This window comes from Globicephala melas, chromosome 12 (assembly GCF_963455315.2).
Source record: "Globicephala melas chromosome 12, mGloMel1.2, whole genome shotgun sequence".
NCBI classification, from domain to species: Eukaryota; Metazoa; Chordata; class Mammalia; order Artiodactyla; family Delphinidae; genus Globicephala; species Globicephala melas.
Window position 1 is genome coordinate 28,200,903 of NC_083325.1, and position 26,953 is coordinate 28,227,855.

Below are 26,953 nucleotides of genomic sequence, written 5' to 3' on the forward strand. Positions count from 1 at the left end.
TAAGTAATGAAAATATGCATTAGGCCTCAGGTAGATATCTAACGAATTATATATAACAAACTTTAATCATAGGGTCATTTCTGAAAGGCAGGCAATTAATTTTTCCCAGTTACCCATTGTAAATTACTTAATTCCTTGTATTGAACCAATCATTTGGCTTTAGTGACCTCTGTTTTCAGAAAAATGTCTCTTAACATGTTAAGCTAGTCTGTCTCCAGTCTTTTTTTTTTCGTGTGAGTTTTGGTATCACTCATTCTGTTAAATTTTATTTTGATTGTTTTAGAACCATTTTTCCATATAAGTCCATATAGATCAAGGTTGTTTCAGATCTTTTTTTATCTTTCAAAGTATTAAAAATAAGATCATTTTAGTGTCATTTATGTAGTTGAACATGTATTTTATTTCTTGGTCTAGGCATAAAGTAAATTTATTGACTAGAGTGGATACTAAAATGACTCTATGTAGAGAGAGTTAATGACAGAAGTAAAGTCTTAATCAAAGACAGTGACCAGCATTTCTAGCCCTATCTTGGAACACAAAGGACTGTATAGCAAGGCTGACTGTGATATGCCAGGGCAATGTTTTGGGAGTATGATCCAGATCATTGGTTCTGGATGCTGACATTTGAAAATGATTTCTTGGTGGTGCATTTGTGACCTTGGAATTATGAATTGTCTTAGAATTTCTTTTCAAGGGAAGGAAGCATATAAACGGGAGGGTAAACAAATATTTTGTTAATAATTTGCTGTAAAGATGGTTTATTACAGTTTAATATTAAACAGCTCAGGAGCCCTAAAATTTATCTCACTTGGTTCTAACTGGTGTTTCTTGCTGACACATGGTGTGAATCAACTGTCCTTCCAACTTGAAAAAGCAGAGAGCTCGCTGACACAACTCCTTTGTTCTAGGGAATTGTTTCCACTGTGCCTTCAAAAAAGAGGGACATTAAAAGCTTTGGCTCATAGCAAGTTCTCTCCAAGTTGGACACAGTTGGGGGGCTGAATCTTGGCTAAAGAAAGTGGGGTTGGTGATTTCTTTTGTATCTTGGATTTTTTTTTTTTTGAAATTGAACATTTACTTTTTCAAGCTCTCTACTTGACCTTATGTGATTAACAGTTCTTCCTTCCCCCTCAAAATGGAACCAGAAAATCTCTTATATGCTGGTGTTTTCCAGGGTTCTCCTTTCTTAGGTCCTAGAGTTGCTTGGGTTTCTGCCCTTCCTCATAGTTGAGTTTTCTTTTGTGAAAATATTCATGTACCTACTTAACAAAGCAAAACATGAACATGGAAGGTTTAATGACAAAATTATGTCTCAAAAGATCTCAGGGCTTCCCTGGTGGCACAGTGGTTGAGAGTCTGCCTGCCGATGCAGGGGACACGGGTTCGTATCCCGGTCCGGGAAGATCCCATATGCTGCGGAGCGGCTAGGCCCGTGAGCCATGGCTGCTGAGCCTGCGCGTCCGGAGCCTGTGCTCCGCAACGGGAGAGGCCACAACAGTGAGAGGCCCGTGTACCGCAAAAAAAAAAAAAAGATCTCAGAAGACTGGAAAAAGGATTATAATTGTAATAGATAGTAAGTAGTAGATTCAGACTATCAACTGAATGAATATAGCAATGTATTATAAAAACAAATTAAAAGATTTTATGTGACTTTAAGCTCAATGTACAGTATAACTGCCAGAAACACTAAAGCATTAGGCTGTTTTAATAAGGCCGAGTAACAAAGTTAAAGGAGATGAGTCTTATTTTCCTAGTTTGACCATGTTTGATCTGAAAATTGCTTATATTTATAGTGTGCTTTCTGTGTGCCATGTACTGTTTTGAATGCTTTACTTACATTATGCCATTTAATCTTTACACAGCAACTGTATGAAATGGTTTTTATTATTATCTACATTTTATAGACGTGGAAACTAAACTATAGAGAAGTTTAATAACTTTCCCAAGGTCACAAAATTAATAACCAAGACGAATCCAGGAAGTTTGACTTTGAAGCCTGTGCTCTTGCCTACTGTACTACACTGCCTGTTTTGTTGCATTTTAAGAATGTTGACTACTAGAATGTGTCTAGAGGGTAAAAGCCTGAATTGAAAGGCTGTATGTAGAATAGTTGAATAATTTGGATTGTTGAGTCTGGAGAAGGGAAAGGAGGGACCAAGGACTCGTTTTTGGTGGTCCTTTGAGGGCAAAAATAAGATAATTGGTGAAAATTATAGGAAGGCAAATTTTATTTTTTATAAGAACTTTGCAACAGCTATTGAAATGGGATTGGTTGCCTTGTAATGAACTTCCCCTTACTAGAGCTGTTTCAGTGGAAGCTAGACGCAAGTATGTGATAGAGATGTTTAAAAAAAATTGAACTTGTATTTGTGAATTAAGGCCAATCATTTCTGAGGTTCCTTTTTTTGGTACATTTCTATATTTCCATATTAAAGAGAGATCTTTAAAATGGCCTAGTGTATACTGCCCTTAAGCAAATGCTTCTGTGAAAAAAAGGCACAGTAATGATTCCTAATGGAAACATGGTATGAGAGGAGGGGGTGTGTCCTCATTTATTTTCATCTAAAACATGAAGGGTTTTTTGTAAATAGCTTTATGATATTGGTAGGGAGTTCTTTGCATATCATGTTAGTGGTATAGGAAACAACAGAAAATAGCTTACTTTTCCAATTCACAAATCAAGTTACTTAAATTGAGTAATAGATCAGAGGTTCCATGGTAATAACCATTGAGGCCCCCCTCTTCCCCTCCCATTTGAAGGATCATGAAAGAACATTAATTGGTGAGGTTCATAGTTGCTATGGAAGGGCTCTAGGAAACTGCTGTGTGAGTTTTCGAATAAAAAATTTCAGTGTGTCAAATATATGTATGTTTTAAATACATTTTGAAGTTATGATCAGTAATGAGAAGGTTAGAATATAGAAGAGATACTGAATTTTTAAAATTCCAGAATTCCCTGGCAGTCCATTGGTTAGGACTCCATGCTTCCATTGCAGAGGGGCATGGGTTCGATCCCTGGTCGGGGAACTTAGATCCCACAAGCTGCGGCAGCGTGACCAAAAAAAAACCACAAATTCTGATCAGTGGTGATTGCTTCTTGGGTTTGTAGGTGATAGATTGTGAGAAGAAATTCTTCTCTATTTTTTTACATAATTGTTTTTGAATAATTATTAAAAACTAGGCCCCAGGTTACTCTGAAGTGTTTGTTCTTGTTTGGTTTTTAATTTTAATTAATATTTTATTGAGCATCTACTATGAACCAGGTACTATTCTAGACTTTTAAAAATGCACTTCCTTTTCTCAATTATAAAAGCAATACATGTTTAAGAAAATAAAAAGTTAGAGAAGTAGAAGAAAGTCACAATTGCCTTATTCAAACCATTTGAACCATTCAGACCATTTTGCCATTTGTATTATTTGTATTATTTTGGTGATTTTCTCCTCTGCCTCCTCCCTCTTGTGCTCATCTTCCTCTGTCCCATTTTCCTTTTCTTCCCTCTCATCCTTTTTCTTTCATCTTTTCCTTGATATAACTGTAGCAACCTGGGGATGTTTTTGTGTACTGGCAATGTCAGAAAGGTTGCTTCATGTGTGAAATGATGATATTGGTAACTACTCCAGTAGGATTATTTTTGAGCAGTAAGTGAGTTAGTGTATGTAAAATGTTCAACAGAGGGCTTGGTACATTATTTTTAAAATGCTTATGTTTCCTGTTGTAATTTTGAGCTGGATTTATCCTTTAATGTTCTGGGTGATATCGGTATAGTAAGATTTCCTAGACTGAGTTGCTGGGTGGTTGAATGATTGGCCTCTAATTTTCTTTGCTTTTCTTACGAATTGGTACTATACGTAACTTTCCCCCTCATGTTCTTGAGCCATCATTACAAACTCAGACTTGCACCTCAGAGTTTTTTCAAAACCATGATCAGGTATAAATCAACTTACCTGTTCCATATGATGTGTGGTAGGATTTCTCTGCATACCCCTGTGATAACCATTTAATAGAACACTTGATCCAGGTCAAAATAGAATAATGAAAATATTCTGCTAAATAGCAGGGCATTTAGCATTGCCCTTTGTTCAGCTCTCTGTGACTGTACATTATGGTGTCTAGTCTGGGTATGAGACTAATGTTTATCATTATGGTACAGAATTCTTGACTACTTTTATGTTCTACCAAATAAAAATCTTTAACAGACTCCACCCTGCCCTCCCCCTTAAATAAAGAAAGACTTTGCCAACAAATTTTTTTCTCTCCTTTGAGAGTTAGCTTGGTAATTTGGAGCATATAACCATGATGTTTGGGAGCTGTTTCCATTGTTGCAGTCTGATTGTCCATGGTTTAATCATCAGTAGTTAAGAAAGAAAGCAAAAAATGGCTCCAGGCTGCAGAGTACCATAAAAACTTTCCACCTGGAAGCAATTTTTTTCTAAAATCCCTTAGGGACTGCTGTCACCCTTCCCCTTCTATTGGCAACAAGGGCCAGAAATACCAGTTCCCTTCAGAGCCAGGTCTTGTTGCAATTTAATCATCTTCCTTTTCCTAGCTTCCAGAGAAGGTTTGAGGAGAGCTAGGGAAATAAATTATTCCCAGACACTTCTACAGTAGATTTCCTTGAACCTTCTAAGTCCCTTCTTCCTCTAATTCCTTCCTTTTCTATTTAGCATTTTAGCTGAAGTACAAATTATTTGCACTGCTAGAACTTGAATTTACTTTTGAAGCAAGAATGTTTATTATTAACTCTAGTGCTTGTCTTTGGAGAAAGTCTAAATGTTGAAACATTTTTGGGCACTGCTTTAGGCCCTTTGTCACTTTGTCTTCTCTGTGGGAGGTGGGCATTGTTCCAGGTGTAAACCCTCAAGGAACTCATGGTCCTGTAGGGGATATAGACATGTAAATAAATCATTACTGTGTAGAGTGCTCAGTGTAGTACCCTTTCAACAATATGAACAAATAAACATTTCAAAACAAAAGAGTATCAATTCAGCTTTCCATCAGTGAATGTCAATAGTGGTGGTGCTCATTAATTTCTAGGCTATTATCATGCATTTGTTCAAGAACTTTAAGGCAAAACAGGATGATAGTACTTCTGGTGAAATTTACCTCAAATTACACATGGTTTCATAGGTTCAAGGATGGTTCAGATTTGCACAGTGTCAAAATGAGAGACAGGTGGTAAATGAGGATACTGTGACTGTAAAGGGGTACCATTTATCTTATATGACTTATCAAGGATAGGTCTAGGTGTTTTAACAGAATTTCTTTCTTCATCTTTTTAAAATAGAATTTTAAATATATTTCTTAAAAATAGGCTATTACATGCTGTAACAGGTTATTTTTTTATAAACATCTTTATTGGAGTATAATTGCTTTACAATGGTGTGTTAGTTTCTGCTTTATAACAAAGTGAATCAGTTATACATATACATATATCCCCATATCTCTTCCCTCTTGCATCTCCCTCCCTCCCACCCTCCCTATCCCACCTCTCTAGGTGGTCACAAAGCACGGAGCTGATCTCCCTGTGCTATGCGGCTGCTTCCCACTAGCTGTCTACGTTTGGTAGTGTATATATGTCCATGCCACTCTCACTTTGTCACAGCTTACCCTTCCCCCTCCCCGTGTCCTCAAGTCCATTCCCTAGTAGGTCTGTGTCTTTATTCCCATCTTGCCCCTAGGTTCTTCATGACCATTTTTTTTTTCTCTTAGATCCCATATATATGTGTTAGCATACGGTATTTGTTTTTCTCTTTCTGACTTACTTCACTCTGTATGACAGACTCTAGGTCCATCCACCTCACTACAAATAACTCAATTTCGTTTCTTTTTATGGCTGAGTAATATTCCATTGTATATATGTGCCACATCTTCTTTATCCATTCATCTGTTGATGGACACTTAGGTTGTTTCCATGTCCTGGCTATTGTAAATAGAGCTGCAATGAACATTTTGGTACATGACTCTTTTTGAATTATGGTTTTCTCAGGGTATATGCCCAGTAGTGGGATTGCTGGGTCATATGGTAATTCTATTTTTAGTTTTTTAAGGAACCTCCATACTGTTCTCCATAGTGGCTGTATCAATTTACATTCCCACCAACAGTGCAAGAGGGTTCCTTTTTCTCCACACCCTCTCCAGCATTTATTGTTTGTAGATTTTTTGATGTAACGGGTTTTTAATGTAGTTGAAGTTGGCTTCTTTTGGGAAAAAATGCCTAATATCAGCATATCAGTAAGCAGGAGAAAAGTAGCCTTCAGTATGAATCTTCAAAGAATGGACTCACAGTCCTATTTGGTGTAAATGTCTCCAGAGAGTGCAAGCTTAAATTCTTGCTGGCTTTATGAACAGTTTCTTAGGTTCTGCCTAGTTTGTAAGGAGGGGAGTTTCTATATTAGGGTATAGTAGTTGTAGTAGGAAGGGAGGTTTTATAGTAGGGGTGTGTTATGAGCTGAATCTTGAAGGATGAGGAGGAATTTCCCAGATAAAGTGATAATAAGGAGATTCTAGGCAGAGGGACTACATAGCACACTCAGGGAACTTCAAGCAGAGTTGTAGAGTGAGTGTGGGGAGTATTCAGAGATAAATCTGTACATGGATGGGGTCTTACATACTATGCTAGGGACTTTGGACTTGATCCTGAGGCAGGACTTAATCCTAAATTGTGGTGTGCGTGTGTGTTTGTGTGTGTGTGTGGTGTGTGTGTTTCATGATTATATTTCATTTAAAGAAGATTACTGTGAGAGAAGTATCGAACATGGATTTTTAGGAAAGTAAGGAGAGGGAGGTGAAAACAGTTGCTTGGAGGAGAGATAATGACGCAGGGCAAGGCAGTAGCAGAGGAGGATAGAGAGGAAGAAAAACATAGAAAAGCTATTATGGAATTAGATTGGGAGGCCTTAGTGATTGATTGATTAGTTGGAGGGAGGTGTGAGGTTGAGTGAGGCGTCAAGGATAACTTATGTATTTCTAGTGTTGGTAACTGGGTGGCTCTGGTTGTTTCAATTGAGATGGTGAATATAGGAGGGATGTGCAGGTTTGGGTAGAAGAGTTAATGATTTTAACTTTTGACATGCACTGTTTGAGATGTATTTGAGGATGAATGGTGGTTGAATATTCAGGTTTACAGGATTTGAAAGATATGCCTTGTTATTGATTTGGGAACCAAAGATGTTTAATTAACAGTGAAAGCTGAAGTATTGGTGATATCTCCGAGGGAATATGAAGAATGAGAAGAGATGAAGTCCAAGCAGGTATTGAGGGCCAGAAGGACGAAGAATTGTTGGAGACTGAGAAGGGGAATGTAATAGAAACCCTGGGAGTAGATATTTAAGAAAGAGGAGGTGGTTAGCGATGGCACATATAAAAGAGGAGTCAAGTAAATGATTTGATTTGACAATTAGTAGGCTTTTATTGACCTTAGCAAGAATAGGTTCATTGGGGGGATGTGGGTAAGAAACAGGTTACACTGGATCGAAGAGCAAATCCAATTTGAGGAAATGGAGGAAGTGAGTATAGACTGCTCTTTTAAGAATCTTAACTGTGAAAGGAGAAAGAGGGAAAGAGAAAGGATACCAGATTAAAATTATTGGAAGAGAGATTTTAATTTAATAGTACTTCATTTAAAAAACACAAAAAAGCGCCAAGTTATTTTGTTAAGAGGGGACATGTTTTGTTAAGAAAAAGAAGTCAGTAGAGCTAAAACATGAAAAGTACAGACATTTAAAAAAGTATTGATGGGGTACAGGGGAAAGGAGATTTTTAGAACATAGGATTAGTCTTATAAGTAAGGTAAGTTGTCTGTTTTATTGAGATAGGAATGCACAAATGTAAGGGTAGATAGATATAGATAGACTTGTATATTGGAATGCAGGGAATTAAGAAGATTCATGCCTAATAAGCTTGTATTTTCTTTATGAAATTAGGTGGCAAAAGTAAGTTGCTGGATCAAGGTTGGACTCTTAAAGAGAATGGCAATAGTTTGGAATAAATGTTCTAGTCGTGGAAGAATGAGTTGGCAAAAGACACACCAGATGTTTGGATGCTGCTAACGGTTCATGTATTTGTATAATTAGCTCCATCAGTATAAGGTTCTACACACAACTGTAGTTGAGTCATAAAGAGAATGGCAGCCAGTTCTAAATGTTGGTAGATAGAGCTGAATAGAGAAGAGTGCTCTTCCTCTGTTGGGGGACTTCTTTTGGTGAGGCTTATAGGTTTGTCTTTTTACTTTGAGGATAACAACTTCCTGTATCTTTCATCAATTCTGGGAAATCCTCAGCTATTTCTCCGAATATTACATGTTTTTTTTTTTTTTTTAAATTATTTATTTATTTAATTTTTGGCTGTATTGGGTCTTCATTGCTGCATGTGGGCTTTCTCTAGTTGCGGTGAGCGGGACTACTATTTGTTGCGGTGCTCGGGCTTCTCACTGCAGTCGCTTCTCCTTGTTGTGGAGCATGGGCTCTAGGTGCACGGACTTCAGTAGTTGTGGCTCGCGGGCTCTAGAGTGCAGGCTCACTAGTTGTGGCACACGGGCTTTGTTGCTCTGAGTCATGTGGGATCTTCCTGGACCAGGGATTGAACCCGTATTCCCTGCAGGCAGATGTCAGGCAGATTCTTAACCACTGCGCCACCAGGGAAGCTGTTTGTTATTTTTTACTAGAGCTCCCATTAAACCCATCCTATTCTCCATGTTCTTAACCTTTCTTTACTGTTTCCTGCTATAGGTTGAGTGTTTTGTGTCCCATCAATATTCATATGTTGAAATCCTAACCCCTAAGGTGATGGTATTAAGAGGATTAAGAGATGGGACCTTTGGGGGTGATTATGTCAAGTGAGTGGAGGCTTCATGGACAGGATTAGTTTTCTGGGCCATTATAAAGAGGCCCCAGAGAGTTTGCTTGCCCTTTCTGCCCTGTGAGGATACAAGTTAGCTGCCCAGAAGAGGGCCCTCACCTGACCATGCTGGCACCCTGATCTCAGACTTCCAGCTCCAGAACTGTGAGAGAGAAATTTTTGTTGTTTATGTTACCCAATCTGTGGTATTTTGTTATAGCAGCCTGACAGACTAAGACATTTTACATCTTTTGTCTCTGTGCTGCATTTTGTATAAGTTTTACGCATACTTCCTAGTTAAATATTGTCCCTTCCCATTTATTAAATTTTTAAATATCAGTAATTATAGTTTTTATTCAGAAAGTTCTATCTTTTCCAGTGTGTCTGTTTTTGTTTTGGTAATTCCCTCATGTTTCTTTAAATATATTACACATTTATTTTTAATTTATACATATTTATTTTCAAGCAGGTCTGATTCTGTTGTTTTTGTTGATTCTTGTTTATATGCTTTGTTTCCTTGTGTGTTTCATGGTTTTTGATACTTGAGTTCAGCTCAAAGGAATGTTATTATTTGTGAAAATAATTAGAACTATTGTTAAGAAGTATTCCTCTAGAGAAGCTTTTCCTTTTCTTCAGTCAGTTTTCTGGGGTACTAACAACCAGACTTTTAAAATAAATTCTCAATTTGAGATATCTCAGACCACACAGGTAATATTAAGTATGAACATGGGCCCTCACTTTGGGTGAGAAGGCCAGGTTGTGGCTTCAAATTATCCCAGGAGTACGTCTCCCCGCTTCCCTGCCCAAAACAAGGAAGTTTCCTTTCAGCCACCTTTTATGGGGAAGAATTTTTCTACATCTTTCACTAAGGGTGTAGCCCTTGGGTGTCTTGGCTTTATTCACTTGGAGGCCTCTCATTGGACTCCCCGTCTCTTGTGGGCCCTAGGTTTTGTCTCTTGTTCTCTATATAGCTATAAAATAGAAGCATTAGGGGCTTCCCTGGTGGTGCAGTGGTTGAGAGTCCGCCTGCCGATGCAGGGGACACGGGTTCGTGCCCTGATCTGGGAAGATCCCACATGCCACAGAGCGGCTAGGCCCGTGAGCCATGGCCGCTGAGCCTGCGTGTCCGGAGCCTGTGCTCCGCAACGGGAGAGGCCACAACAGTGAGAGGCCTGCGTACAGCAAAAAAAAAAAAAAAAAAAAAGAAGCATTAGGTTATAAGGGATTGGTAGAATCTGGAGTCCTGTTCTAGTTTTGTTTTAGCCTCTGGAAATTTTCCTTATTTTCTTTTTTGCTTAGCCACGCACTAAAAAAGATTTAGAAACTTAATGCAGCAGTTTTAGAAGTTTAGTAGTAGAAAGGTTTTTCATGGTATATCCGGTCTTACATATTGTCCATGGAACTTTATCCTGTTTTGCCTACTTAGTTCTCCATCATGTTTTAGGATGGAAACTATTCTCATACCTTTTATCCATCCTCCTTTCAGGGTCTTCATTGCTTATAGACTTAAGGTGTCTTAAATTGTGATCATTTATGGCCATGGGGTGTGAAATTAGACCAGGAATTGAATGTGATGTTGGCAAGTCTGGTTCTTTCTCAGAAAATCAGAAAAGTATGTGCGTGTGTGTTTGTTTCATGCATGTGTGTGTGTATCACAGATGCATACATATAGCATACACACTATATAACATACATATATGTGTATATAATGTGTACTTATGTAGGTACATACATACTATACACAACATACACATTTACAAATGACGTCACATTTATTATAGTTTGATTTAGTGATTCTGGGAAACTTGGCTGGTCTAATTTTGTTAGACCCACATTAAATCTACATGCATAAGGAGACCAGGACTATTCACTTAAGTGTTTCTAATACCTGTCCCCCATTGGTTTGTTTTTCTGTGTGAATACCTTTATGATCGCTGTCACTGGAACCATAATGATAATTTTAAGTGTGGAGAATCTGAAGCATTTCTTCAATTAATAGGCAGTCTTTTACAATATTTTCATAGCTCTTCAGAGCAATTATTTAAATTAAATACTTAAATCTTTTGTAAAGGATCTTGAAGAGTTCTACTAACATACACTAGATTCAGACACATTATGATGGTGGTGGATAGTAAGTGAATCACTAGTTTCATTTTGTTCTAGCTTTACCTGTTTAAGTGTTAAACTTGACACTTTGAATTCCATGCAGTGAAACTGGAGCTAATCTACCAGTGTTAATTATAACCCTGTATATACCAACCGTATTAGATTCAATCAATATCACCAGGCTGTAGATGGAGTATTTCTTTTATTTGGCAGTAGCATCTGAAACCCAACTTTTAGCTGTCAGATTTTATGACCACCACTGAAAGCTGCAATGAAATAAATCTTATTGCACTTAATGCAAATTGATACAGAGGCCAAGATGAAGCCACTAACATATCTTGTAGTGCTTTTGTGTCTTCAGTTGCTTATGCTGATTAATTGTTCTAACAGTGTGACATTATCATAGTAGTAGTTAGAGCAGTCTTCATATCCTTAATTTGGAGTTTTCTTGCTTTCGTTAGTTTATTTCCTAATAGTCTGTTGTTGATTTGACTGATGGTTTGTGACAAGGTCCCCTTCTCCACTTTCCTGTGCTATTTAACCAATACCTGGGTTTTAGTAGGCTCTTTGGCTAGGTGCCATTTGAAACTTCTCTACCCTGTTTTTATCCCTTTGAAAATAGCCATCATGGAAGTGTGGGGTTCCCTTCCTGCCTTGAGGGAGAGTTCCATCACAACTTCTTTTGGTTGCGTGGGCTATCTTAGTGAAGCCAGTTGGATACCTTGGTATTTGCAAAGTGGGAAAAGGATTTGAATGTATTTGGTCTCCTGTGGCAGTACAAAAACATTTGGGTGTAGTCTTCAGCTTAGACTTCATCAATTAGCATATGCTTCCCCTGTCATGGATGGTGATATACAGTGATCTACTTTCACATTTTGCACTCAGAGCATCCAAATTACCATAGTAAGGTCTGAATTAAATTGATAGACAAACTGAAGTAAGGAAGGGAAGGGGACTTTAAAATCCTCTTGACCTCCTGCAGTTTCTCTTTCAACATCCTGCTCAAATCTGTTTTTCTACTTTATTTTTAACTTTTGGAATAAACAGAAATACTAATGATGCTTTTATGGAGCTTAATAAGAAGAAAATGTTTCAGGACTAAAACCATGACAGAAGTTAAAAAACATATATGTGAAAAAGAAAAGAACAAAAATTCTGGAATTTTTTCTTGGACTAATCAAAAACAAAAGCAAAATGTTCAGTCTTTTGTGTCTTGAAGTTCTCCTTGGTTCTGAAAACATCTCAACAGATAAACTGTGTTTGATATGATACTCTTTTGCATCCATCTTTGAGGCAGTCAGAAACCCACATGTTAGTTTCCTACCCTTACTTCTCTTTCTCTATCTTTAGCATACATGCAGGATCTCCTCTGTGCCAGGCTCTGTGCTATAAGCTGGAGATAAAATGGGTAAGACACAGTCTCAACACACAGGAGATTAACATTTTGGTGTGGGGAAACTGACAAGTGAATGGGTAATCAGAATATAGTTAAATAGATTCTGTGATGGCATTAATAACAAAGGAGGAACACATAACAGAGTCTATGTGATTAGAGAAGGTTTCCAGAAAAAGTAAGGTGCAAGCTGAGATTTGAAGAGTGGATTGAGAGTTAACTCTTAACTAAGAAGAAAACCAGAAAGAGCAGTCTAGGTCCTGGAAACAGGATTCCTTAGCCATGTTTAGACTTTGACTGGTTGCTGGTTGTTTCTTTGATTTGCCTGCTACCTTTGAAGAATGAACAGTGTTGTGCATTTAGGATACTTTGTTTTGAAAGTAGCAGACTATTGAGACAAAGTGGAAATAGGAAGTTTCCCTTAAAATAGGAAATTTATTAATGCACATAACATGAAGGCTGGAGATAGGACTGTTTCAGGATTGGCTCATCATCAAGGACCCAGTTGTTTTCCATCTTTCCCCTTTGCAATCTTCAGATTATTGGCAATATCTCCTCTCTTCTCAGGATGGTTGCTTCATCCCTAAGAATTGTATAGGACAATGTCCAAAGTAGGAAAAGCAGTTTCTTTTCCTGCATCCTTCAGGAAAGAAACCTTTCCTTGGATCCTCACTTCCAAAATTCCCTTTACTTCCATCAGTGACTTGTGTCATCTGTTAATTGGTCACTGACAAGGGGAATGGAATTACCATGATTGGTCTAAATTAGTATTTACCCCTTGCGGTAGGATGGAAAGGTGAAATACCAGAACAAATTGGAACTCTTCCAGCAGGAAGAATGGAATAGCTGTTGTGTAGGCACAACTAATAGGGAGCAAATTCATCATAAAGTGTGTGTGTGTGTGTGTGTGTGTGTGTGTGTGTCTTTTAAAAAACCACTTAGCTTTGTGTCAGGCTTCATATTGCATTAGTTTTTCCTGTTTTCTTTGGGAGTCAGGCCCAGGTGTATCAGTAACAAGCAATATAATTTTGATTAAGGCATTTAACTTTTCTTGGCTTCAGTTTCCTCCATTGTACAATAAAAGCTTTGTATTCCATCCCCGAGACCTCTTTCAACTCTAACGTTTTAGGGGTCCATGTGACTTTCTTACTTTCCTTTGCTCTAAAAGGAGACAGACTGATGTACTACAGAGAACACTTTCTAGCTGTGTGGATTTGGCAAATTACTTCATCTTCTTGGGTTTTAAGTTCCTCAGTTATAAAATTGGAATAATGTCTAATTTATAAGGTGCCTAGGATTTAAATGAGATAACACATGCTCATTACATTATTTATTTATTTTCTCTTTTGACAGATTGGAGCTGATGTTAAGTTCTTGCAAGTGATATAATCCTGTAATGATTCAGTACTTGGGAATCATAAATATTTTTGTTGAATAGAATTCCTGAAGTGTTTTATAAATTAAAATCTCTCTCTTAATCTAGGTGGAATGTTTAGAAGTATGTGTCAGATATGGACACTAGGGTAAAACATTTTACTTTTTGCAAAAACCTGTGGTTTACTTGGGATTTTTTGGAAATTAGACTCCACAAGGCAGCATTTATGTAGTTGAGTAAAAATTTAGGCTATTAAAAGTTGCTAGTTTCCAAACATATCTTATTGTTTACATTTCACTAGGTACCAGAATATTCTTTGGATTATCATAAATAATTAAAGCAGTGGTGCAGTTTATTTTGTAGTCTTGTTTAATTGTGACATACCTATGGCACACATGTCAAAAGCATATGATGGTTTTCAAGATCCTGCTTTCTATTAGAAACGGATGTTTAAACATTAGAGTACTTTATATAAAATATCATTTAATAACAAGTTATAAGACTTTGGCTAGCAAGTGTTATAGAATATAGTTTTTAGATTTTTAAGCAGCCTCTCTTTGCTTGGTCACATCAAATTTAAGTTTCAAAGCATGTTGGAAATGGGCCATCACTAGATGGCAGTCTTTCTCCAGTTTAATCCATTTATTGTGGGGGAGGGAGATAACTGTTCAGGTGCAATGTTGATTACCAATATTAGGTTAATTTCAGGAGATCTATGACTTTTCCAGAATTAAAGACTTGTTTATTTTTGTTTTTAGCATTTTATATCTGATAGCTGGTTAGCACTAAGTCTGAGATACAGGTGAAATGCTGATGTGAGTTGAACTGTTAGGTACTAATTATAGTTGCCTTTTCCTGTTAGGCAGTTTGAAACAAAACCTTTAAATCAGTGGTTTTTAACCCTTTGATAACCAGATGAAAACTGTGGATGTTTCCCTTAAAAATTACACATATGTGCTTCTGCTTATACACATAAAATCTGGAAATTGTGGTTTTCCAAATGCATACTCATGGAACACAGGTTAATTAAATATAGTCCAAAACTCCTGTTTTAGATGTGTGGGTTTTACATTTTATTCTAACTTTTAAAATTCTCAAGATATTCAGGAGATTCACTATAAATCTTTCATGTTATTCAACATTATTATAATTGAAGAGACTTAGAATCATAAAGACCCTAAAATAGGAGAAACAGGTGGGGCCTAGTGATAAGGATGTAGAAAATTCATTAACTTGTTCTGAACTACCTCTTTACACTGTTCTGAAAAATGTATGATCTTTACATTATTGCTGACTGGACTTGAAAGTGGAAGTGAATTGCAGAAATTTAGAGCTAGGCTGATGCTAAAGAGGATTTCTAATTGATTGCTTCCTATTTTCTAATGAGAAAGCTGAGGGTGAGAGAGATGAACTGAATTGACCAAAGACTCATAGCTAGTTAATTACATTGCTAAACACCAAGGCCATGCAGTCAGGCAGCAAAAATCCACTCTTCCTTTCTTTGATTTATACTTTTTTTTTTTATAGAAAGTTCAGGGAGCTAGGATAAATTATGAATTTCTTAGCTATGAGATTTTCTTCTCCTTGAGGTTATCTTTTGTCATATTAATGTAGATCTTTGGAGGGAGAAAAATAAAAAGTTTTACATTGTAGAAGGAAGTATACTTACTACCTAACTTAAAAGTATTAATGGGTCAAGATATAACTGAATTTGAAACCAAGAGGCTTGTCTCAGTATTGAATAATAATCTTCTTATGCCATTTAGACTGATGAATTTTCCGTGGTTATTCCTCTTCTTCAAATGGCAAGGAATACTGGTGCCTTTACATGGAAATCTTTCTTTTCCTTTCCTTTGGAAGGGGAAAAGTTATGCTTTTTTTGAGGTTAGTTGAAATGTCAATAGTAGATTCTGTCTTGTGTTTCCCAATAGCTCTTCTAGGCAAGTGGTTATGCTATAGTATGTCTTAGTTGTCAAAGCCGGGATTGTTTATAATTTATTTGAAGATCTTGTCCCTTTATTTGAAATGAAGGAGAATGAATCTGGATTGCTCTGGTTTTTCTGAAGTAAGTGTTCAGAATTCTTACTGGAATCCAAACTTGTATATATATTTTCTATGGTTACTGCTTGAGTTCTGGGTAGTGGAAGTGATCTGCTGAGGAGTGGGTGCTCTCTTATCCACAGGACCAGGGTGGTGATCTGGTACCTACAAATGATTATAGAACCAGAAAATGTTGGTAATGAGCAAATGTATATTTGTTGAATAAATATCAGAGATCAAAGTGTTCTTAGAGATAACGTTATTTATTTACTCAATGAACGTTTACTCACTGCCTATTACCTGTCTGGCACTGTTGTAGAGGTACAGTGGTGAATTGGCAGACAAAGTTCTTGCCCCGGAGTTTACAATCTAATTGGGATGGGTTGGGGGGAAGATAGATAACAAACTATGGATGATGAGAAGGAGAAAGTTGCTTGAAGATATAGGGGGTGAGTGTTACTAGCCTAAGAACAGTAAAAACAAAATTCTTGAGGCAGGAAGAGGCTAAAAAAAAAATCCTCTGTAGCAGGAGCATAGAGGATGGAGGAAGGCAAGGCTAGGGGGTGGGACCTAGAGAGAAGCAAGGTTAGAGAGCTAATCAGAGGTTAGATTATGTGGTATGTTATAGGCCGTGGTAAGGATTTGTGATTTTTATTCCTTTTGTAAAGAGAACGAATTGGAGCGATTTAAGCATGAGGCTACATCTGAACTATTGCTTCATAAAGACCATTTTTACTGCTGTGTGGAGAGTATCTGCATTGGGACAGGGAGTAGAGGGGATGAAGAGTGCAGAACGGAGACTTTTACTTTTAGGAGGCTATTGCATTGATCCAGTGTGCCAATGATACAGGTTTAGACTAGGGTTTTAGTGGAAATGGAGGGATGGTGGTCAATTTTAAGATATGTTTTGGAGGTTGAGTTGTCAGGACTTACTAATGGATTGGATGGGGTGTATGATGGAAAGAGGTACATGAGGAGTGATTCCTGGATTTGCATTTTTGACTTGGGCAACTGGATAGTACCATTAGCTGAGATGGGGTAGCTGAGTGGTGGGGAGCATCAGGTTTGGGAGTGGAGATAGTTTGGTGATAGATGATTTTTTTGTTTTTCTATGTTAAAATTTGAGATGGCTTTTGAAAATCCAATTGGAGTTGTTAAATTATAGCTGGGTATTTGAGTCTAGTGCTCAGAATTGAAGGTACAGATTAGGAAGTCTACCACTGTAATAGATAGTATTATAAAGACATGGGATTAGCTGGCATTTCTTGGTGAGAGGGCATAGGTAGGGAAGAGAAGAGCTTTTACGAATATTTAGAAAAAGAATAGAGGAGGAGGAGCCCAGGACGGAGATTGAGAAGGCATGTCAGTAAAAGGATGAAAATCACTTAGTGTGGTATCATTGAAGTCTAGAGAAAATGGTGTTTTAAGAAGGAAGGTATATTTAAACCATAACAAATGCTGCCTTTAGGTACAGTAGGATGGATGCTAACTAATGGGGGCTGAGGAAGTAGAAAGAAGTTTTGCTGGGAAGGGGAGCAGAGAAATGAGATGGTAGCTGGAGGGAAATGTGTAGGTAAGGACAGGTTTCTTAAAGTCATGTTTAAATAGCCATGAGAATGACTTAGTGGAGTGGGAGAAATATATAATACAGGATAGGGATAAAAGGGAATAACTGCAGGAGTAAAGTTCTTAGAGACAACAAGAATGACCGTAGATAAGAGCTTGAAATACTTTTTCCATTGTTATAGGAGGGTGGACAGAATAGGAGTTTCAGATGTAAGTAGGTTGGTTGAGGAGAGGAATTTTTTTTTCCTGTGAAGTGCAGCTGAGAGCCAGAGAGAGGGTAGACATTTGAGGAGAGGAGAAGTAAGGTTTTCACACATTTTGGAGACTACAAAGTGATTTTTTGGTGGTGGTATTTGGCGGGATAATTTCATTATTTTTAACTGGTGTCTGGCTGCCCAATTTAAATTTGGCGTAAGATAGCTAAACTGAGTCTAGCAGCACAGTTACGTGATTTCTCTCCAGCAGTGTCAGGTTCTTGGGTATAATCTTGGAGTAAATGTATAGTTGGGTTTATCCAAAATTAAGTTTTTCTAGATTAGTTTAATTGAGAAAGAAAGGCACGGAGGAATTGTAATTCAGTCCTTTCATTTTATGATGAGAATTCTGTGATGAATACTGTAAAACACTTACATATTTTTCAGTAAATAAGGAAACAAAATTTTGGATTTTCCTAAAAAAAATACTCATCTAGCATTGGGGCAACATTAATACAATTGGATTACTCTGTGGTTTATGTAACTTAAATACCTGATTTCCAAATAAATTTGCTTCTGGGTTTGTAATTCTGTTTCTCTTTCTTAGATGTAAATCTGGTATAATCTCCATGCCATTTTTTTAAAAGGTCTGTCTATGATGGTGAAGAACATGGACGATTCATGGAGAAGCTTGAAACTCGCATCCGCAATCATGACCGAGAAATTGAGAAAATGTGTAACTTTCATTACCAGGGCTTTGTGGACTCTATAACGGAACTGCTGAAAGTAAGAGGAGAAGCCCAGAAACTCAAAGTAAGGAGACTCTAAGACTTGTTTCTCTCTGTCTTGGGATTTTGATGAACATTAAGAGTGGGGAATACATTGCAGGTGACATATTTGTACTAAACATTTTTGAATAGTAAGAAAGGAGTTTATACTGCAACATAGATAACTGGGATTATGGCTTTTAGCTGGAAAGGATACTGTTTTAAGTTAAAATTTATTTGGGATAACTATGTGTGGATGAGAACCAATGACAAGAATCAGTTTCTTTCACACAGAAACTCGGTTGACTCTTCATGTCATCTGTCTGCTTCCTTGCTAGATGAAAGCCATCACTATTGGATGACAGAATTGCAAGGCATGGCTGTAGAAGTCTTTGCAGCAAGGCAATCTGAGCCAAAGGAAATATAAAATTAGTGTTAGTTGGAGAATGTCTTCTACCAAAGCATGAAGGTTCTTTCTTGATATGACAGATTTAAGTTCAGGAAAGAGGCTAGCTATATTGGTTTTGTCCCTGGCATAGCAAATTCACGTATCTTGGGTAACTGACTTTGATACAGAAATATTACTGTATTTGATTATGGGATGCTGTCCTAGTGCCCATTGTTACATAATAAACAATATATACCATATTATCTTTATAAAATTTCCAAAATTTTGAAGTCCAAAACACATTGGGTCCCAAGATTTCAGATAAGAGTTTATGGACCTGTACAACAGCTATCCAATCATCATAAGAAATATAATATTGCCAACAAAATTAAATCTCTCTTTTTTATCCTTCTCAGTGACTCTCTCCACCCTCCCCTCCAAAAGTAACAACTCTTCTGATTTGTTGTTAATGTTCTTTAATGCTTAACTATTTTAATTGAAATTAACTTAGATTCCTTTCTCAGTCAATGTACCAAATTTAATTTCAGATGAACTAAAGAGTTAAATGTAAAAAAACCATAAAGGAACTAGTAGAAAATGTAGATGAATATTTATGTGATTTTTAGGAGTGAGGGATACATTTCTAAACACAGTTCCTAAGCCAGAAAGAAAATATTGATAGGTACGACAACATTAAAATGAAAGAACTTTCTACGTAGAAGTTAAAAATGTAAAGGTAAATAATAAATAAAAATATTTACAAATACACATGACAAATGATTGATATCCTAACATAGAAAAAGCCTACAAATTAATAGGAAAAATATGAACACTCTAATAGAAAACTGAGAAATACATGTTAATATACAGTTTACATAAGAAGAAATATAAGGGGACTCTACAATTTAGAATTAAAGGAATGCAAATTTAAACAATAAAGTGCCACCTAATAAAATGACAAAAATGAAACAAATATTAAGATTGGAGATGATACCTATCAACCTGGGAATGCCTGGTTGGAATGTAGACTGTTACAACTTTTAAGGAGAGCAATTTTATTTATCAATACTAAAAACACCACATAGTTTTAAGATTTATTCTACAGCTACAGGTGCATGTACAGAGATGTTCATGTGTTTTTTTTTTAATGACTAAAACTTTAAGATGTCCCTGAAAGTGATGTACTAGAGGATTAGTAAAATAAATCATGGTATATCCATTTAAAAGAGTAATAAACTACAATATATTGTAGAAGGATATCTGACATGGGAAAGCATTAGAAATGTTTGCTTAATGTATAAAGCAGATTAAAAAGTATGAACAATTTGATTCCATTTAAAAAGTTATACTGAGTTTTGGGGGGCTGAAAAGCTTCAGACGGACAGAAGTATCTGAAATATGTGAAAACAAAGATACGGGGCTTCTGCCAGGAGCTGTGTGTGCTGTTTGTCCTCACTCAGCCATCCCAGCTTCCCATCCATCTTCACCTTGGGCTGTTCTTGATGCCTGTATTCCAAAACCTCTCCCTCTGCTCCTTGGGCTCTTTGTCCATGATGGGCAACGGGGTGTTCTGTGTCTGGTTACTGAAGTAGTCATGTGGTTAAGTACCTGAATATTGCCCATAATGCTCACCATTAACACCTGGGAGACTCTGCTCTAGGGGACATCCATTCAACCTGTGTTAAGAGCCTGTGGAACTTAGAAATTCTTGAACTTGAGAAAAGAGTTTAGAAAATGGAAAAGGTTAAGTATTACCTACTGTCAGTACTATTTGAACATAACAATGAAAAATCCTACTCTCTCTAGGATGTCCATTATTTCTTTTGATTCACAGTATGTATGTTGGTACGTGTGTGTATATATATACACACATACATATATATGTTCTCTGAAGCAACAAGTAGCATCCTAGACAGGCAGTATAGATTTCCTCCCATTGTTATGTTCAAATAGTATTGAAATAGTAATTACCTTTCTTATCAGAAGCTTTGATTAGGCTCCTATGGATGTTTTAGAACTCTGGTTTGCATGAAATCAATTTAGTGGGCCATGATCAGTATTTTTAATAAAAATTGAAATAGAATAAAAAAGGAAGCAACGAAGTGTATTACATGCAGTAAGTCCAAACATTGTTTCTTAAAAATTTTGTTTCTCTGTGTGTGTGTGTGCACGCGTCTGCATTCCCTATATTTGTGTACTGGGTTGCAATGTAAAATATATTTCTTACAATGAGTTTGAGGTAAAAAAAATTTCAGAAATGGTAAACAAGTTATTTTAGTAGAAACAGCAATGCTGAATTTAGTAGTATTTATGGAAGGTTGGATTTTTTGAAATCTGTTTATGTGAAAAAAAATCTATTCTTGAACAATGATCACTCAAGGCAACCCACCCCATTTTTATTCACATCGCTTAAAAGCTTTTTCTTGTATTGAGCTGATATTAATCCCATTTTTGAATAACATTCATTTATTGGTTTGAATAATAAACTTTTCAATCTCACTTATTCTAGACCAAGGATCAACAAGCTATATCTTGCAGGCCAAATCCAGCTTGCCTCCTAATTTTGTAATAAAGTTTTATTGGAACACAGCAATGCCCATTCATTTATGTTATGTTTATGGCTGCATTTTTGCTACAATGGCAGTGCATGTGGTAATCTGCTCAGAAAGTGATAGTCCAGGTATAGTGTATAGTGTATAGTTTAGGGCAAAGTTTTCAAAGGTGTGTTCCTGAAAAACTAGTTTCTTAAGATGATCCTCAGTAAAAGGATGTTACATAAAATAAGTTGGAAAACACTGTATGATATCTCCTTGGGCTTCAGGAAGTCCTGAATAAACTAACCTGTTTAGTGGTATTTCCCATACATATTGGGGGTGTGTGTGTGTGTGTGTGTGTGTGTGTGTGTGTGTGTGTGTGTGTGTGTGTGTGTGTGTGTGTGTGTGTGTGTGTACAGAGTGCAGAGTACCTTTTAACTACCATTTTTTGGTGTTCCAAGAGACATAATAGGAAATGCTGGGTTAAGGTAGTGTCTTAAAAGCGTAAGGAGTCGCAGTTATTGGTGGAAGTATGGAAAGCTTCTATTAAAGAAAGCTTTAGAAGTTAATGTTGCTCATATTTTGATAATGTTTAAGAAAGTGAGGAAATTACTATTCTATATACTTAATTTTTTTATATCAGTTGATTCTTCAAAAGTGGCTACCAAAATAAGTGGTGCCAGTTCCTTTAAATTATGAACTGTACCTAATTTTAAAGCTTGTTCACCTGATTTTGACTGTGTGATCGAGAGATTAATTTAGAAAAATGGGAATGTGGAAGTGTTAGAAACTATTAAGAATTAATAATCCAAAAAATTAAGGTAAAACGTTTTCTAAAATTAGATAAGTAGAAATATTTGACCTGAGTTAAAAAGTTCAATTTATACTCAAGTTTTCCAGGAATACATTGGTGAAGTGAGGACTATCTATGAAAAAATTTGTTCTTTGTACACATAGTAGAGATGGTAAGGTTCTTTGTGGGTTATTTTTTCTATTATATTTTTTCTTTCCTTTCCAAATGAAAGTGTGATCTTTAGTTATGTTATTTTAGTTTGTAATATTTCAAACTGAACATAGTTTTTAGTAATTTTTTTTATTGTTCAAAAGGTCATACAAATGTTCAGTAGAAAAGTTGATATAATTTCATCCCAAGAGAACACCACTAAACCAAAATGTGGTGGAATATGGAAACAATCTGAATACCTATTCTTAGTCTTTTCATTTAAAATTTTGATCTTATCCAACTATTATCTAAGTGTTTTTTATGAGTTTAAATTGTCTTCTCTCCACAGAATCAAGTGACGGATACTAATAGAAAACTACAACATGAGGGAAAGGAAGTAAGGCCAGTTTACCTTTTGAAAAAATCTTTTCTGTTTCCTGTCATTCTCTTTGATAACTGTGTTCTTGATTTAGTGGCTTGTAAGACCATAAGCAGCATGTTGGAGGAACTTGGACATTATCTTTGCTTCTCCTAATGTTTATCTGAAGTAAATGAATATAGCACTAGAAAGCTTAATGAGAGTATGTAGCCGCCTTCCTTAGCTGTGTTTTTAAATCACTTGAGTAGTCATAATATGGCCAATGCTGTTTCCTCTGCCTGAAATGTTCTTTCCCACATGTTTACCTACTTCAGACTTTTGCTCCTCACATGTTACCTCCTTCATGAGGCCTTTTCTAACCACCTTATTTAGAATTGCAGTCTCATGTTCACGCCATGTATTCTTTTTATCTTTCCTGCTTTATTTTTCTCCATTGCACCTATCATGCTTTGGTATTATACAGTTTTCCTTATATGTTTGTTTTTTGTTTGTCTCTTTCCATTAGAAATTAAGCTCCATGAGGTCAGGAATTTTTTTATTTTTTTTAACTGCATTGCCATATCCCCTCTACCTGCCTAAACAGTGACTGGCACAACATGAATATGCATAAGTATTTGTTTAAAAAAAAAAAGAATCTTTGATTCTGTTAATTGATATACTCACCATTTAAATCATCATAGTTTATAAGATTATTTTACATCCATTTTCTCACTTAATCCTCATGACAGACCTATGACAAGGTCAGGACTGGTATTATCACTACTTTATTGATTAGGAAACTAAAACAGATGATTTGCTAAAGTTTACATAGTAATTGGAAGGCTGGGACTAAAACCCAAGTTTTCTGACTTACAGTCTATTACCGTTCTCTGTATCATATACCTTCCTCATTGCCTAATACTTACTTAATGTTTAATTTTAATAATCTTTAAGATTAGCCTTTGATTGTCTTATCAGTAACTTAATCAGGACCATTCCCTTTTTTCTTTTTTGCGTAGTATCTAAGTAGATAACTTTTAGGAAAGAGTATGGGATAAATACTATAAGAGGCCATGTAGATTATTGCTTTTTAAAAGTTTGTCTCACATATTTTAAGTTTTTGCAAAGAATGCAGTTTCTTCTAGTTTTATTGTGGTATGACTTCAGATGGAAGACTTTAAAATGTTGTGAGAAGAAAAGTGAGTTACTCTTCATTAAACTGGAACTCTTGGAAAAGCGACAACTTCTAACTGTGTGGTTTATTTGTTGAAATACAGATTTAGTTGCAGATTATTTTCAAGATTCATTTGAAGCTGTATAGGAAGAACTGTTTTCCTCTAGGAGTCTAGCACTGATGACAGAAATATAGGATCTTCTTAGAAGATTGATGAAATATAAATCATGAAGAGTCTGAAGAGGGTGTGGAGCAAATATGCATGCTTTTTCTTTTCTCCTGGATAGCCCCTGAATTTTAAGATTTCATTTCACCTAGCCTTTTCTAATGTAGTATGTATGCATCTTGGGGAGAAAGTGGGAAACCATACAGGGATGTTTTACTGGTTGAGAAAAGCAGTTCCGTAGTCCACTTGGCAGATCTTACTATGAAACTGTCTGGGATTTTCTGATGAATTGAACATAGGGTGGAAAAATGTGACTGAAAGCTTTTTATTTACAGCTGTTGGCATAATTCAGTTTTTTCCCCTCTTGCTAAGCTGGTAATAGCAATGGAAGAGCTGAAGCACTGTCGACTACAACAGAGAAATATTTCTGCCACTGTTGATAAATTAATGCTGTGTCTTCCAGGTGAGGAACTGGAAATAGAGTAGAATTCTTGATGCAATTCCTTTAGCTTTAATTAGTCTTTTCACTTTCTCTAAATAATGCTTGTGTGCTCTTTTTCCCCTTCTCTTTCAAGTCCTGGAGATGTATAGCAAACTGAGGGACCAGATGAAAACTAAAAGGTAAGATATTTTTTTGTTGAATACTTTGTATTATCTAAAATTTCTGTTATTTAGAATTTTTTTAAAAGTCCATATTTAGCATAACCTTTCAAAAAATAATTAAGTCCATATAACATCTTCTCTTGCCTTTTGTATATCTATTGATTCATCCTGAGAGTTATTTACATATGCTGATGTATTTTGTCATGTATTATGTTTAATAAAAAACACTACACGTAGTTTGATTTTTAGAAGACCCAGCTTTTTAGGGGAAAAGCATGTAACTGTTTTAGTGATAGTTAATTTGAGAAACATGCTTTGGTTTTATTATAGTAGAAAAAATAGTTACTGGTTTTGCTGGGGTGGATCCGTCAGGGTTCTCCGTTGAAATAGAACCAGTGGTGTGTGTGTGTGTGTGTGTGTGTGCAGAGAGAGAGAGAGAGAGAGTGATTTTTTTAGCAAATTGGTTCACATGATTATGGAGGTCCAAATCTGCATAGTAGGCTGATAGGCTAGTGTCAGGGAAGAGTAAATATTGTTGCCTGAGTCTGAAGGCAGTCTGCTGGCAGAATTCCGTCTTCCTCTGGGGAGTTTAGTCTTTTTCCTATCAAGGCCTTTAACTGATTTAACGAGGCCCACCCACATTATGGAGAATGTTCATCTTTACTCAGTCTACTGATTTAAGTGCTAATAATCTCATGTAAAAAAATAACTTCACAGAAATATCCAGAATAATATTTGACCAAATCTCTGGGTACTATGGCCTAACCAAGTTGATATATAAAATTAACCATCACAAGGAACAAGGTCAAGGTTAAGTTCAGAGGAGTCTTTTCCTGTGTGTTATTTTCATCTGGTTTTATTCCACAGGAAACTTGATAGTGACTCTTTGGCTCTTCTTCCCAAACTAGAGTAAGCATCTCCACCCTCTCTGCCCTGGAGTACCCTGTGGTATGATGGGGGTATGTGAAGCTATAAGATAAACAGGACACATCTTCCTGGAATGTTAATTTTACCTAGTTTTGAGGGGAAAAGTATGGAATTAAAATGTATTTAATACTGAAATAAGATTAAAAATATTGTGAATAAAAATGATAAATTCTCAAGAATTTTAACATTAAAGCATGAGGCATCAATATTTTTTGAATTTCTTAAGATTATTTCCCAGACTGCCTTCTCCCTGGGAGGATACATTCATATAAGAGAACATAGGTTGAACAGTATGAGAAATTCTGTTCAGTGAGATAGAAAGTAATATTATTTCCCTGATAACCTTTTTGTGAAGTTCTAAAATTATAGAAAATTACAGAGATTAAAAAAAAGCTTCAGTATCAACTTCTCTGAATTAACAGATAGCAACAATTCCAGTTTTGATTCATATATATGTAAATATTTATGACATATATATAAACACATATGGACAGAAAGAGGTAAAATGTACATTTTAAAAAATTATAGATAAAACTCATATCCCCTTCCTCAGTCCTATCCCTTTCCCTACTCTGTTGGGGAAACTAGTATCATAAATTTGGTGTGTCCTTCTAGTCCATGTTTTTAATACCCATAAATCATATGTTGTATTTTGTGTTTTTAGAAACATTTACATGAATAGTTCTCAGTCCTTGTTTTTTTGAGAATCATTCATTCAATAAAAATGAATTGAGTACTTACTGTGTTGTTAGGCATTGCTCTTAGTGCTGGGAATATAGCTCTGAACAAAATAGACAAAAATATCTGCTGCTGTGGGGCTTATGTATTAGTGGAGAGCTTTTAAATTTATGTATAGAGATCTAGTTCACTTATTTTAATTGCTGTATAGTAGTCCCATTATATGAACAACCCACATTTCTCCTCTTAATTTGAGTGGCTGTCATAAGTACTGTTCACCAGTATTTCTAGCTCAACCTTTTTCTGGCACAAAGAGTAGGTTTATATGTCTTGGGCTCCTTTGAGCTGTATTAACACTGCACACTGAGTTGCCCTCCTATACTGTATCCTCCTTACTCTACTTGGGCTCTCATACCCTGTGTTATGCTTCTGTCTTCCCTGAATGCCCTCCTCATCCCTCTTTGGCTCTGACATTCCATGCAATGCTGCCTTCCTATACAGACAGTCTTACCTCACTAGGTCTCTTGTATCCCATGCTGGTCCATCTTACCCCTCACCCACCAGTATGAATGCTCTCATTTATTTAGGTCTTCTTTAATTTTTTTCAGCAATGTTTTTAGTTTTTAGTGAATAAGTCTTACATATCTTTTGTCATATTTATCCCTATTATTTTGTATTTTTTGATGCTTATTTTAAATGGTATTGCTGGGGCTTCCCTGGTGGCCCAGTGGTTAAGACTCTGCCCTTCCAATGCAGGGGGCATGTGTTTGAATTCTGTTCAGGGAACTAAGATCTCACATGCTGCAGCAGTGCAGCCAAAAAAATTTTAAAAAAATGCTGTTGCTTTTTAAGTTTCAATTTTCAGTCATTAATTACTAGTATACTATTAAATTTGTATATTTATC

At 36.2% G+C, this 26,953-nt stretch overlaps 1 protein-coding gene across 8 annotated transcripts in view; it reads left to right on the forward strand.

Moving 5' to 3' along the window:
* EXOC6B (exocyst complex component 6B) overlaps positions 1–26,953 on the forward strand; it is a 708,873-nt gene that overhangs the window by 66,762 nt on the left and 615,158 nt on the right. For 6 of the 8 annotated variants that reach the window (XM_030877541.2, XM_060309973.1, XM_060309972.1 and 3 more), the window contains exons 2-5: positions 18,158–18,323; positions 22,492–22,539; positions 24,213–24,303; positions 24,416–24,461. In XM_030877541.2, coding sequence (XP_030733401.1) covers positions 18,158–18,323; positions 22,492–22,539; positions 24,213–24,303; positions 24,416–24,461 — 351 coding nt within the window. The remainder of the gene's footprint in view (positions 1–18,157; positions 18,324–22,491; positions 22,540–24,212; positions 24,304–24,415; positions 24,462–26,953) is intronic. The other 2 variants (XM_060309975.1, XM_060309976.1) reach the window with 2 other exon arrangements.